Source organism: Amblyomma mixtum, chromosome 9 (genome assembly GCF_055824585.1).
Source record: "Amblyomma mixtum isolate Tamu chromosome 9, ASM5582458v1, whole genome shotgun sequence".
In the NCBI taxonomy this organism is placed as follows: Eukaryota; Metazoa; Arthropoda; class Arachnida; order Ixodida; family Ixodidae; genus Amblyomma; species Amblyomma mixtum.
Genome location: NC_143020.1, coordinates 56,290,090 through 56,304,608, shown reverse-complemented (window position 1 = coordinate 56,304,608; position 14,519 = coordinate 56,290,090). Strand labels below are relative to the sequence as shown.

Genomic DNA, 14,519 nt, shown 5'->3' with positions numbered 1-14,519 from the left:
GAAACGGAAAGCAAAAACAATTGGCGAGAATTAAGATTACACGAGTTCTAAAGTAAGAGCTTAAACCGCTTTTTCTGAATAATGCAAAGTATGATTGATGCTGAAGACAAAATGCGCATATGATCAGCTATATTTGTGTCTTAGTGGTTCATATAATGTGGGAAATGGAACAGCTGCCCGCAGGAGTTTTTTTAAATCGTTGCACAATCCTGCGCTAACTGCGCTCAGCACGAAACGTAGACAATTTTATGACATTGTACAGTATATTAGTGGAGCGGGAGAGGTTGTCCTTTACAACCTCACTCTATATTCTGTTAAGACCAGTGCATATAATGAGGTCTAAATATGCCCTAAGTTCCGGAAAGCAAAAGACAACTAAAACCTGTCTCTGGTGGCATTGCCATTGATCATTCACTGTACTTTTCAGAGGAACATCGACATAAGCGAATTACAGAATTATCTAAACGACAGGTAATTGTAATGTAGTAATAAATGGCTAATGCCTATGAGTAGTAATAAAAAAAATGCGTGATATCTTCCCATCGAAAACTCTCCAACCTGTCAGCCGATTACATCATTTCTGGCTAGGTAATTTCATGTGTTCCTGTAGGCATTAACAAAGTAAGCGACCTCTCTTGGTCTGATCACATACCAGCAATTACAAACGATTCTAACCGACGTCTTGGCTTTCTTTTCTGTCATTTAAAACTTGCCTTCCCGTGTGTATATTTTACGATCTTCTAACCGTCGTTCTACCGAAATTATAGAACGCATGTACAATAGGGACCCATTTTGAGGCATTCATTATAACGCTCTCGAATCGGTACAGAAACGAGCTTACCCGGTTGCTTACTTTAACTACGGCTGCTTCATTAATGTATCGAATCTAAAGACTCAAGCTAACTTGCCAGAACTTGTCCATAGGCTAAATGTTTTCTCGATTTTGTCTTTTCTATTAATTTTATCATTCACGGCTACCGAGCTCCGACACCATGAGCTCACATCGGACTTCGCAATGTGTCTGCCGCTCTAGACGTATGTACACGAAGCGTGCCAATACAACAGCGCATCTTTTCTCGGTTTTACTGCAGACTTCAAAAGAGGGGAATCATGTTCCCGCTCGTGCCCTCCTCTACTCCACAACGCAACCCTAAAGGTATTCACAGAGAAAATGAACGACCGTTCCAATAACCGCTGTATTCTTTTGATGTAATACCACCATCACTCGTTTAATACCCCATACCTGGGGCCTTAGATGTGTAGTCTAAATAAATACATAAGTGCGCGTCCAAACATTCATGCAATGACGCCAGTGCCACGGTGGAATGCACTGAGGTTATAGACATTTGGTTTGGCAAGACTTTCACATGAGCCTCAAGGAAGCATTGCCATGAGAAAGACTTCGCCTATAGAACGTTGCGTTCTATTCTTTTAAGAATACGCGCTATGACACTAACGAAAAGGACGAACAGCCGCTACACTAACCACAGCTTCTTCGTATCTTACGCCAGCCGCGGGTACAATAACTTCCAGCAAACTCTCTTATCTCCTCGCCACACTTGGCTTTTCTCCTGCCTTCATTACATCTTCCTGTCATCGGTACTCGCCGTGACCCTCGAAATGGTTATCACAGTTATCTTTACCGCGCATTACATGCCCTGACCATATCTAGTTCTAGTCGTACATGGTTTTGAGTTCAAATTTATGTCAATAGCAAGAAAATAGAGATGGTCGTAGGCTACCTGCCTCAGTTCAACGGGACGAACTCTTATTTGTGGGGCTTGACGAGCAGCAGCTTGCCGGCAACGGTACCACCACCGAGGCCGCCGCCGTATCCTCCTCCGAGGCCCCCTCCGTAGCCGCCGTAGCCGCCGAGCCCTCCGGCTCCGAAACCAGCTCCACCGAGACCACCAGCACCGAAGCCTCCAACGCCAGCACCTCCGCCGGCGCCTCCGATTCCAGAATGAGCGACGATGGCGCCCCCACCGCTGACTTGGTTCACGTGGTGCACACTTCTGACCAGGAAGGCGGGTCCGACCACGACCCTTCTGCCGCCCGCAGCGCCTCCACTCAGAAGGACGACGCTGCTGCCGACGCCGACATTGCCTGCACCACCGCCAAGGCCGCCTCCCAGGCCTCCTCCGAATCCACCCAAGCCACCACCGAAGCCTCCTCCGTAGCCACCCAGGCCTCCACCAAAGCCTCCTCCTCCGTAGCCGCCCAGGCCTCCGCCATAGCCACCACCGCCGAGACCACCGGCACCTCCGCCGACGAATCCGCTAAGGGCGCTGCTCACCAGGGCGCTCAGAAAGACGGTGCAGATCTGTAATGGTGAACGCCGCGCGTTGCTTCTAGTAAGATAGAAGCAGTGGCAATCTGCGCTGCCTTTAGCTAAGCACTATCTGTTAAGCGTCCCCGTCGATGACAGGTTGGAAGTCTGGCCGGTTGATATCTGACTCAGTACTGTCAAAGGCATTTATACCTCGAGTAGCTAAGGGCAAACTGTGCAAGCATGTTTGGTACGTTTGATCATTGCTACTTTAAAAGCTCCTAGAAAAATCAAGTTTTGGGAAGCGAGAACGACAATCCCAGACGCAGTTGTAGTGGCATCGACTCCTTGCTTTTCTTCACCTTATGTTACAAATCACATTAGACCCAGTGAGGCTAGCAGACCACCTTGAACCACAGTTCAGGCAATACGTGAACGGCAAGGGAACCGCTGGGGCACATCTTAAGTTACGGGATCATTGGGGAATAATCATTCTACACGCCAAATGCCCGCGTTAATGAGGCGTAATATAAGTTTCAAGGATACTTGCACGTATGCCCACCGCGCCTTTGAAAAGCCCCTTTGTCCTGGAGTAAAATTGGAACTGAGGATTCGCCGATTGAATAAGGTATGAAAGAAGTTTTGAATGCGTGCCAAGGCGAGTATGGGGATAACGCGAGATCTCACGTTTCTGTGCTGGCGGGATTCAAAGTTTGATATTCCTCTTCGTTGCTAATAGCAGATAACCAGAGGTGGCAGTTTGGTGGAAAATATATCAGCTGAGCTCGCAGGAGCTTCAGCTCTCCGAATGTGTCGAAGTTGGTTTGTTACACTTGGTCTGCACAGAGAAAAAGGTCTGGCAAGGTACGAGTAATACGTATGAAATTTAAGGGTGCAAAATCATTCAGCAAGGATGACATTTAGAAAATTGTAAAGTACAACAGAGAGCCTGAGCATTCTGGATGGTTCCGTAATCTACCTAATGCTATGCGAAAGTATTAAAAGTGATAACGTCAGTGACACTGAACAGTATCCTAATTTTATTAGCATGTCAACTAAATTCTTCAACCCTAAGTCGTTGAAATTTCCGGAGCCCTTCACTACAGAGTCCCTCATTGCCTGAGTCGCATTGAGACGTTAAACCCCTAGTAAACCAAACCAAACTCGTATTTTTCGTAACAGGTAAATATATTGTACTCCTTTCTCGAATTCCGCAAAGACGTGCTCCATATATGCATTATACCATCGCGCTACCATGCACAACCATGTCGCCATGTCGCACTATCGCACTTCATAAAAAGGACATAATCTCTAGCAAATGTCATGCGGCTCATAAGCGCTGAAATACATTACCGAGCACCTTAGCCGCCTCTGAAAGTACTCGTGGCTTTAGTATTTCAAACTGCAGAGCAACAGAACACCAAAGTTCCATTAGAACAGGGAAATCAGCATTTCCAGCGGAATTCCGCTTATAATAATGGCTTTCAGGAACGCAAATTAGAAGATTACGCATTTTCCTTTTCTATCTTACCAATAGCTCGATCTCGAAGACAAAAATGGTTTCAAAACTGCATAAGTAGGGCTAAGCGGCTGATGTATACTTCCGTAAACAGCAGAACTAGAGCTATGCCAATGAGGGAACACGTGCCGACAAAGAGGAAGTCCGACAGATGCATGTAGCGACCGCGTAGGCGATCAGTGCCAGCCAGCGAGCCGCTGTCCGAAGTCCTTACCAAGGCATTCATAGCGGCGGCGGGAGCTGGTTGACTGCTCTGACCACAAGAGAGCTTTGCAGGAGACTGTCTTCTCAGTGGTTTCCGACAGGCTTATATACCCCGATCCGCACGCCCCGGTTACGTCACATGCGCCGGGTTGTGTGTGAGGGTGCAACGCGTGCGGCCAGTGCCTTCTGCCTCTCCACAGACCCATCATTTACGACGGCTACCTCTCCCTAACACTCTTCCTGGTCAAACCGACACGGAGGAGGATGAGGAGGCGCAGGCAGAGACCCTTGCAGATGACCATCCCGCAAGCTTCCACTCGCTCTGCGTAGCGGCACCCCAGTGATGGCCCGAGAAGAAAGAAAACGCGACGCACCAAGCCCGCGCCTATCTAGATGTATAAAACCGTACTCAGACCATCGAGAAAGTGTAACAGCCATATGCAAACGCTCTGCCGAAGACCCCCGTTGCACAGTGTCGAGGGGGGAGGGGAGGAGGGCCATCCTACCTCGCTGAGCGGTGAGTAGCCGCTGCCGGCGCGGCTCCTCTGTCCTAAATCGGAAAGCGCGGTTACTTTCTCTTTCTTCAGTTCCGAAGCGGTCATTTAATTCCTCTGTGGCGCGCCCGTGTTCTCTTCGTTTTATTGCCTCGGTAATGCTTCTTAGTGTTCCTCGGCGAACGCGTCTTCGCTGCTCCGTTTAACTTCGCGTGCGTCGTTGCCCGGCCGGAAGGAGCAAACGAGCTGGCGGTATCGCGTAGGTACATCTTCCGAGCGGCGTTGGCTGTACAAGCAGAGAAAAAAACATCACTTTACCACCTCGTGGTTGCGCAACATCACGTGATGATCACGTCTCCACCACGTGAGCGGTCACTTAGCGTCATGTTAGCGTGAAGATACTGACACATTACCGGCCACGTGATATGACGCAATCAGCTACGTCACCGGCAGCGAGGAAGCGTTAAAGCGTTCTCCTCACATTGCCTTGTTTACTCATCCTTCAATCATTGGAACCTATTGGAACTGTTGAGGAGTACTGAAAAATTGCTGTGATGTTATAGACCTCCTAAACTCACCCTTGCAGCACGGTTAATCGGCCCATTATCGGAAACGTTTTGGCAAAAGCCGGCACTACAAAAGCCCAAAGTGAAACTATCCTTTTTCAATATTCGGCCGATTACCTGCCCTGCGTGGGCAGTGTCTCCATTAGCTCGACGCTCAAGACATGAACATTTTAAAGAAATATGACTGCCGCTGTCACAGAGACTAATCATGGAGGCCCTATGGAGGTGTCGCTATTAAAGTCTAGAGTGGAGTTGGAACTCTCAAAATGACGCTTAAAACTAAGCAAGAAGCTCTTGTAGTCTGTTAAAAAAGTGATATTACGTTCTATATACCTCGCGCCAAACTTACTAGTAACACTTAATGATTTTGAAACACTTTTTAAACAGCTATAATAGCGCCATAACTGGTACATGGAGATTTTAATGGCTACTCCTGTTTTCGGGAAAGTGATTCTAAAGGCCCTGTTTTAGAAGATTTTATTCTGTGCACAAATGTCTGCCTGCTCAATCCACACAAACAAACATGCTGCTCCCGAAGCTCGAGAAAAGTTAGCTGAATAGACTTGTCTTTTAGTTCACCTTGTTTTTACGGATTTTAAATAGGATGCCCTCGACCACCCCTCCTGAAGCGATCACCTGTCAGTCGTAATCGGCTTACCATCACCATCGAACGACGTCGTTGGCAGGTCCACACTACTTACTGGGCGCATTTTCGTAAAAAGGCCATTCTGCCGAAAATATTTTCTGATGATCTTAGTGTTGATGAAGTCACTGAGATATTCACAACCTGTATCATTACTGTTGCACGCCTAGCTGTTCTTCAGTCCTCGGGAATGGGCCAAACAATTCCACAAGGTTTGGTATGACAAAGAATTGAGAGAAGCGAAGAAGAAGCAAACCAACGCATGGGTAATTTTAGATCGTAACATTTGTACTCGCCTTACTCAAGGTCTCATTAGTATGAAACGTAAGATCATTCAAGTGGGAGCAGAGGGTGGCACCATTGGTACACAGATTGTGGACCAACTAATTAGCGTCGAATGTTAGGAGTGCTATTTATTAAACGGTTCAGCGCGTTACAGAGCATATAATTACTAGTCCAATTAAGCGCAGCTTATGTTAGGAATTCGCAGCGATGACCTTTGGTACCCGAAAGAGCGACTTCTTGAAACTTCAAACTTCTATTACGGCCAAACTAATTAACGTAGGACATTCGAAGTGGTGCCAAAGAATTTATCTTTTTGCGCTGGATACGTTGGCATCACAAAAAGTACATATCCGGATTTAACCAAAAATTCGTACCGGATATAGCGAAGGTGTCTAATGACGCAATATTCGTTCGATAATGCTAACGCGCGATACTCATACGCTATATCCGCGTTTTTTTCGCAGGTACCCAGCGTACGAGAACCTTAAAAACTTCAAACACGCGATAGATAATGCATGGCGTATATGTCGGAATGTTGAAAAAAACTTCAAAGCAAAATTACGCACCATCAATAAAGAGCTCATTCGCTTCTAGAACAAATGGTCGAGCAAGCTCGTAAACAATATCACTATGGAAATGCAGCAATGAAATATAATGTCACGTGGCACGTGTGTCATGGAATTACGCGACTTCGTTCACGTCGTGGTGCATTTTTGTAGCTGCGCGTAATTTCAGTTGAGAAATTAATGGACCAAATTTCGTGAGTATGGCGCGGCGAGCTTAAAAGTTTCTAAAAACATATGTGGCCATTAGTAACAACCAGAAGCAAATCTCTAACTGCAATCAGGGGGCTTTTGGCATTACTGAAAAGTGAACTATTAAAATTTGGTTAGTCACTCTAGTACTTAACATGACACGAATGTTTTCTGACGTCCACTTTCATTGTATTAGTATGGCGCCAAAAACGTCTGTTTGAAAGTTAGAGGGCGGACCTCCATCCACATGGTAAATCGCTCGTATTTTATGGTATATGGTGTTTAAGCTCCCGAAGTCAGACATGGGCTTTGAGGGACGCAGTAGAGGAGGGATCTGGGTTAAATACAACTGCAAGATGGTTTATGGTTCATGGGGGTTTAACGCCTCAATGCGACTCAGGCTATGAGGGACACCGTAGTCAAGGACTCCGGAAATTTCGGCCACCAGTAGACCATTGAGCGCGCACTAACATCGAACAGTATACGGAAATCATCAGCTACATGAGCTTCAATAAACTGGCGCTACCATCGAATAGCGCTCGGGCTGGCTTATCATTTCATCGCCATCCAAAAGTTATGACTGTAACCACCCAAATGAAAAGGCACCCGCGGCGGGGGTTCAGTTGGCTCAGTGCTTAGCACGCTGGTCTACTGAGCCGGAGTTGAACGATGCTGCCGCGGGGCTCCCGTTTCGATGGAGGCGAAAAGGAAACGCCACGTGGGGCTGCGCGATAAAGAACCCCAGGTGGGCGAAATTATTCCCGAGACTTCCACTGCGGCATCTCGTTCTTCCTTTCTTCTTTCAGCCCCTCCTTTATTCTTTCCTTACAGCACGGTTCGGGTGTCCACCGAGATATGTCATAGTTACGGCGCCATTTCCTCAAAACCTAGACATAAAACTGGCAGTGGCTTAGCTCTGCTATGCCAGGATATATGTAGCCTGAGGTCAGGGCGAGGCGTCCACATCTCGGTGGACATCTTTGTCAGAGGGAAGGCGCATAACTGCCCTCTTGGAAAAGTCGCCACCTCAACCATGCTTTAAATGTGCACTGAAAGACTTATTCACTTCTGCTCTTGTGTCATATGAAGGGTTAATTAGTGTGCACACTGATAAGATTTGGATGGTGAAAAGTTTGATTTTTTTCATTTGTATTACATCTGAGGGGTTAAGCTAAGTGGCTGTAGTGACAGGTGTGCGCTGCATGCGTTGACATTGACAACGTTGTGCCATAAACACGGCTCTGAAGCTAATTTACCCGCAGCGGTAGCTCAGTGGTAAGGCGCTCGTCTACCGCGCCGGAGTACTCGGCAACGAGGCGGCCCACAATTATGCCCGAGGATTCGTCAACCGGGTTGTGGTGTCGCCCGTCCTGCGGACGGCGAGAGATCGTATGGTCACATTTCATGACATAACCATGCACTACCGCTTAGGTAGACTTTTATATCCCCCCGCACATAGTTCTCTCACCAAACCCCAAGAAGTTGCGTGGAGGCAACTCCAAACGAACACCTTCCCCAACCCCGCGATATATGCCCGCATATACCCTGGGGTCTACTCCCCTTCCTGTCAAATGTGTGGCCAACATGCCACTCTATCCCACATACTCTGGGCTTGCCCTCGGGACTACCCCCCTAGAGGCTTGCAGCTCTCGAATCCAGACCAGTGGGAGGCCGCATTGCTCAGCTCCGACTCGGACACACAGATCCGGGTTGGGAGAAGAGCCCTAGAAGTCGCCGAACGCCACGGGCTCATGGCCACTTGATGGGGCTATAACCCCACACCGTCAGATACATTTGTCGACGAAAATAAAGTTTATCCTCCTCCTCGGGTTCGAACCCGACCGCGGCGGCAGCGTTTCGATGGAGGCAAAACGTAAGAGGCGGCCGTGTGCTGTGCGATGTCAGTGCACGTTAAAGATCGCCAGGTGGTCGAAATTAAACCGGAGACCTCCACTACGGCACCTCTTTCTCCTTTCACTCCCACCTTCCTCCCTTCCCTTACGGCGCGGTTCAGGCGTCCGCCGAGATATGAGAGAGAGATACTGCGCCATTTCCTTTCCTCAAAAACCAATTTACCAATTTACCAGAGTTTGATTCGATCTAGGTGAAACGCTAATCGCGCCCATGCGCTGTACGATGTTAGTGCCCGTTGAAGATCCCCATGTGGTCGAAATTATTCTGGAGCCCTTCACTACGACACATTATTCTCTCTTACTTATATCCCTCCTACCTTATCCCTTCTCTCACCGCGTGGCTGAGGCATACACCAAGAGGTGAGATATTTACTGCGTCATTTGTTTTCAAAGAGAATTTTTTTTCACGTTCGCATGCAGTATGCTTGTAAACCACCAAAAAGCTATCTTTACATGGATTACAATGCAGGGAACTTAAAGCGGACCTAAAAGCCCTGCCGATCGAAGTGGTCCATCATGACATCTTCGTGACTATATTCTGATTACTTAAGTATATCCTTTGCTTGTCCAGATTTCTCCGCATGTCTTTAGAGCGATGACGCGTGTCTTACATGATACCAAGAAGACGATGGTGTAGCAGCGGCGGTGTTGTCGACAGTCATTGCAGTCATTCATTCGGCCTCCCTTTGTTTCCTTTACGTTAGAGTGCTGCCTTTAGTGTATGCCTTTCCTCAGCCAGGCATTGCGTATTAAGGCGAAAGCCTTTAATGCCTCATGCTGTCGTTAGCAGCCGTGTCGCCTGATGTGTCGGCAGATGTGTCCGCGTTTTGACGGGTGTCCACGGAGATATGCGAGACAGTTACAGCGTAACTTACTTTCCTCAAATACAATTTTCATTTTCTTCATTACGCCCCTCTTTCTCTTCTTTCATTCCCACTCCCTCCCTCCCTGTGTGGTGCGGTTCGGGTGTCCACCGAGATGAGGGAGAATTACTGCGCCATTTCTTTTCCTCAAAAAGCGTTGCATTCAAAGGGCAAGGCATCGCGCCGAACGGATGGCCATTTCATGGCCGCATTTTATCATCGTTTTTAATGCGAAAGCAATACTGCTTGCACTTTTCTGCCATCGATGGTCGTAGCGCCTCCTTACACAACGGCGTGTCACGTTACCGTGTGACGTCACGACAGACCGAGAAACCATTTCTTTTCCTCAAAAACCAATTTCATTAATGTAATGCCGCGACCAAGTCACGTCACGGAAAGGAAACGAGGATCTCTCATATCTCGGTGGACACCCGAACCGCGCCGTAGGGGAAGGAAAATGAAGAGAAAATTGGTTTTAAGGAAAGGAAAGGACTCCTGTCTCTCATACCTCGGAGGATACCCAAACCGCTCCGTAAGGGCCTTAAGGAAAATGAAATGAAATAAAAATCAGTTTTAAGGAAAGGAAATGCCTGTCTCTCATATCTTGGTGTACATCCGAAAGGAATGGACACCACAGTACATGTCTCTGAGCACAATTCGAAGACAGCCCCCTAATCACTAGACGCGCCTTTGTTCATTCCTGCAACCGCGTGTTTACCACGGTTACTACATATGCGCGAGAAGGGCTATATAATGCTCTTGCCAAGGGGGGGGGGGAGGTGGAGTGAGCGCTGCTTCGGCCGCTTATCTGTTTTTTCAGCCAGCGACCGCTCCGGCGGACGCGGTGGTTGCGAAGCGCGTCTTTTCTTTCTTTCTTTCCTCTTTGACTCTCCTCTGTCTGCACGTGGCAGCGGTGGTGGCTCGGCTTGAGCCAGTCGGCAGGCCCGTGCACTTTAAGTTTTATCCTTCTCTCAGCCGTAACAACAACAGTCGCGACACGCAACAACAATAGGCGTGCGCATTCACCATGGAAGGAGAAGAGAGTGAGGCTGCTGCTAGGAGGAGGTAGAAGAGGAAAGGCAGGGAGGTTAAAAGGCTGCTGCTAGATGACGCAGAAAAGCTGGGAGAGAGAGAGAGAGAAAAAAAAACTATATTTACACAGGAATTCAGGGCACGCACGACCCCACTGCACTCAAGTGTTTATGTTCCGAAGCTCGACCACGCCGATTGCCGTCTCCTCCTCCGCCTCCGTACAGGCAGTGTGTGGACGGCCGAACTCCTCCGCCGTCATCGTGGTGCTCCCAGTGCATTGTACGCGAAGTGCGACAGCCATGACGTCAAACCGAGCATAACTTAAGCTTTTCGCTTGTATATCCAGGCTTAAGCAGAGCAAAGCCAGTGCCGAATTTTATTCATCCTTCCGTCAGTCGCAACAACGAGACGCAGCAGCAGACGGGTAGCAGACGAGCCATCACGCCTGAGAGACGCTCTCCGCAGGGCCTCGCCCTAGCCCGTTGTGCTCTCGGCCCTTGTATATATTACATAAACGCTGTACATAAACGGCCGTTTCACTCACGGTCGCCTCGACCGTTCTTCGCTCAGCTCTGCGCAACAGAGGCAACAGGCTGAGACGCTCCAGTCAGAACAGTACACAACAAATTTCAGAGCGACGCTCTTTGGCGGCCGTTTCTCTGTTTCACGGCGTCACAGTTGTCCGTTGTAACCAGAAGTGCGCATCCTAGTCACGCTTTAAGCAGCGAAACCAATGAAGCCGGAGCTTGGACAGCAAAGGAAAGGCGCATAAGTGCCCTCTTTGAACCGTGGATACCTCAAACGTGCTTTAAGCTGCGTGGTGGCAGTGACAGATGTGCGTTGCATGCGTCGGCATTGACCACGTTTTACCATTTTAAGGAAATTAAATATAACTCTCCCTGGGTCAATGAACGCCTGAATCGAGCTTATAGGTACTTGGGGTGATGAGAGAGTGAGATGTGGGCAGCAGGTGTTGACAACGTTGTGCCAGAAACGCGGCGCTGAAGCCACAGGACATCGGCGTTCATTGTGGGGGTGGTGGTGAACTCTTTTATTACGCCCAAAAACAGGGGACCAGACCAAGGACCAGTTGCGCTGGCTTAGAGGAGGTCGGCGGGGATCCCTTGGGATGTCGCGGCCTCACGGTGTCTATCTGCTGCGGAAAGATCCGGCTGTATAAGAGGGTGGTTCGGAAAACTGCCAATTTGTAGTTTGCGCCATTGGAAGGCCTCGCGTCTTGTTAGATCACGCTGTGCGGAAGGATAGAAAATCTTTCGAGCCGGTAGTGCTGGATTATGCCCGTGTAAGTGGTGAATAGAGAAGCGCGGGAGATAGTGTCAGAGGAAGCACGGAGGCTGATCATACATTCGGCTCGGCAGCTGAGATCTCGGGCGAGAGTGTGCGCCTGGGCGTTTCCGCTGAGCGACTCGTGGGCTGGAGCAGCTGGAGCCCAAAGAATTAAGCGAGAGGTGGAAGAGAGGAAGAAAGAAGTGTAACGCCTGGCAAGAAATACGGCCAGGTTGTAAAACGTTGTCAACGTCAACGCCAATGAACACAATGAACAAGGCTATCCGCTTTCATTGTGTTATTGGAGTTGGCGTTGACAACGTTTTACACTCCGATCATTTTAACGAAAGGAAGTGCGCATAACTGGCTCCCTAGGTCAGCGATCCGATTAAGGAAGTGCTCATAACTGGCTTCCTGGGCTCCCTGGGCTCCCTGAATCGCGCTTATAGTTATGTGGGGCTATGAGAGAGAGATGTGTGCTGCATGCGTCAGCGCGGTCAGCGATCTCTCGCGATCCACCATTAACTGCAACCTGCCAGGGTGGCAGGGGACTTTATTGTACATATAAATACAGCGAGCAATTAATTATCACTTATGCGGGAGAAAATCCCATTCCTGTCGCTCATAACGCCTCCCACGGCTGTGACGACCTCGCGAAATACTTGCATTGACGTCGTATTTGATAACCAGGCATTGGTGCAGCAAGTCGAGCATATATCCATCTACGCGTATATCTCTGACCACAAACCTTCCTTCATGACAGTCAAGAACTTTTAGTGGAGTGTTCCATGAAGAAGGAATATGTGCGAAAAATATCGTATATGTCTTGCTCGAATTCTTTGCCACAATCTATCGAAAAGCTGGAGCAGCTGATGAGCTGCGCTCAAGTTTCGCATTAGGAAGTAGCGTAATCGTCGCCAATTTTTTCTTTCCGGTATTGCTTACCATACTGAGGGGACACAGTAAGGACCAGAAGGGCTGAAAAACACGAAAATACCCGAAAGAGTGCGCACGAATGTCGAGATGACCAGCGCATTTAGTTAGTCCCCCTTGGAGCACCGGTACTTTTTAAACGCGATGTATTTTGGCAGGATTGATATGTAGGATATATCTCACTGCCCTCTCTGCGCGTCTTGCGTTATCTTTAATCCGTGCTTTGCATGTTTTTCGCGTGCGGGCGCACGGAGGTAGTACGCCTCGCAGCACTCGGGCCGCCAAGCTATAGGGGTGGGTTTGCCTTCCCTTCTGTGCAATTCTGCTGCCAGACGTTAGAAAAATTAGCGAAGACACTCTGGAAATAATAGTGTGCTTGGAGAAAGCCTTGTGGTCAACCCACCGCCACTTTCCCGAACCGCTTGTCGCGTGACAGGTTTCCCGCATGTGCGGTTTTTGTTGTTTTTGGTGACTGCGGTCTCTATTCTGATTGCAGTGTTTTAGAGCGAGCTCTTCAGCGCCCGTTTCGCGGAGTCACCGTCGCCGTTGTCCATTCGGCGTTCATTGTGTTCATAGGCGTTGGCGTTGACGTTTTACACTCCGATCATTTTAAAGAAAGGAAGCGCTCATAACTGGCTCCCTGGGTCAGTGGACGTGTGAATCGCGCTTTTATGTTGTTGTTGCGGTTGCAAGAGCCGTTGCCTAGCAACCGTCACGATGGACACCCGCATCGCACCGTACAGGAAGGGAAGCAGTGGGAGAGAGAGAGAAAACTTTATTGCCGGAAAAGAGGGTAAATTGGTTTTTGAGGAAAGTAAATGGCGCAGTATCTGTCACATATCTCGGCGGACACCTGAACCGCGCCGTAAGGGAAGAGAGGAAGGTGGGAGTGAAAGAAGAGAGAGAGAAAGAGGTGCCGTAGTGGAGGTCTTTGGAATGATTTCGACCACCTGGGGATCTTTAACGTGCACTAACATCGCACAGCACACGGGCGCCTCTTGCGTTTCGCCTCTATCGAAACGCGGCCACCGCGGTGGAGTTCGAATCCAGGTACTCCGGCTCGGTAGACGAGCGCCTTACCACTGAGCCACCGCGGCGGGTCCGGAAAAGAGGGGTTCTTGGATTCTTAGCAGAAGGGCCAGGTGGCCGTTAGCTGATAGCTGGCGGCAACCTCTTCGGCGCGCTCGACGGCTGCCGCCTGGACGGCGAGGTCCGAGCTGCGCAGCACTTCTTCCCGGGCATCTGGTGAGGAGGCTTCTATAAGAGCTTCCGGAGGGGGATCGTCCGGGCAATCCCATAGCATATGATCGAGGGTGGCAGTGCTATCGCAGTGTTTCCTGGTGGGGTCCAGTGTTTGCAGGTGGGGTCTATGAGATCGGGGTATATGTGGGCGTAAATGCACGCGTTCGGGTAAGGATGAGTTTGAAGTCTTCTCCAAGCCAGCTCTTGGTGTTTGGAGAGTGACTTGTGCGGGGAAGGATAGATTCTTCTAGAGAGTTTGTAAAATTGGGTATTGTCGTGGTACGATATCACTGCCTCCATCTCGGGTCCCCCTGGACAAAAGCACACCGCTTGGCCGACAAAAACTCGAGCGTGTTGGTGTGCTGCTTCGTTGCCTGGGTTCCCTGAATGGTGTTGGGACTGGGCATCCCAACGCTGCCACCACTGTTGGGACTCGGAGTCCGAGCCAGGAAACGGTCGAGGCGACGGTGAGTTGAAGGACTTTTATGTACAGCATGTACAAGGGCTTTTACAT

General features: G+C 49.2%; 1 protein-coding gene across 1 annotated transcript in view; it reads right to left on the bottom strand.

The window, feature by feature from the left end:
- Nucleotides 1-1,703: 1,703 nt before the first annotated feature.
- LOC149329126 (uncharacterized) overlaps nt 1,704-14,519 on the bottom strand; it is a 36,117-nt gene continuing 23,301 nt past the window's right edge. Inside the window, exon 2 of the mRNA XM_089562130.1 lies at nt 1,704-2,323. Coding sequence (XP_089418256.1) covers nt 1,769-2,323 — 555 coding nt within the window. The 3' untranslated portion in view covers nt 1,704-1,768. The remainder of the gene's footprint in view (nt 2,324-14,519) is intronic.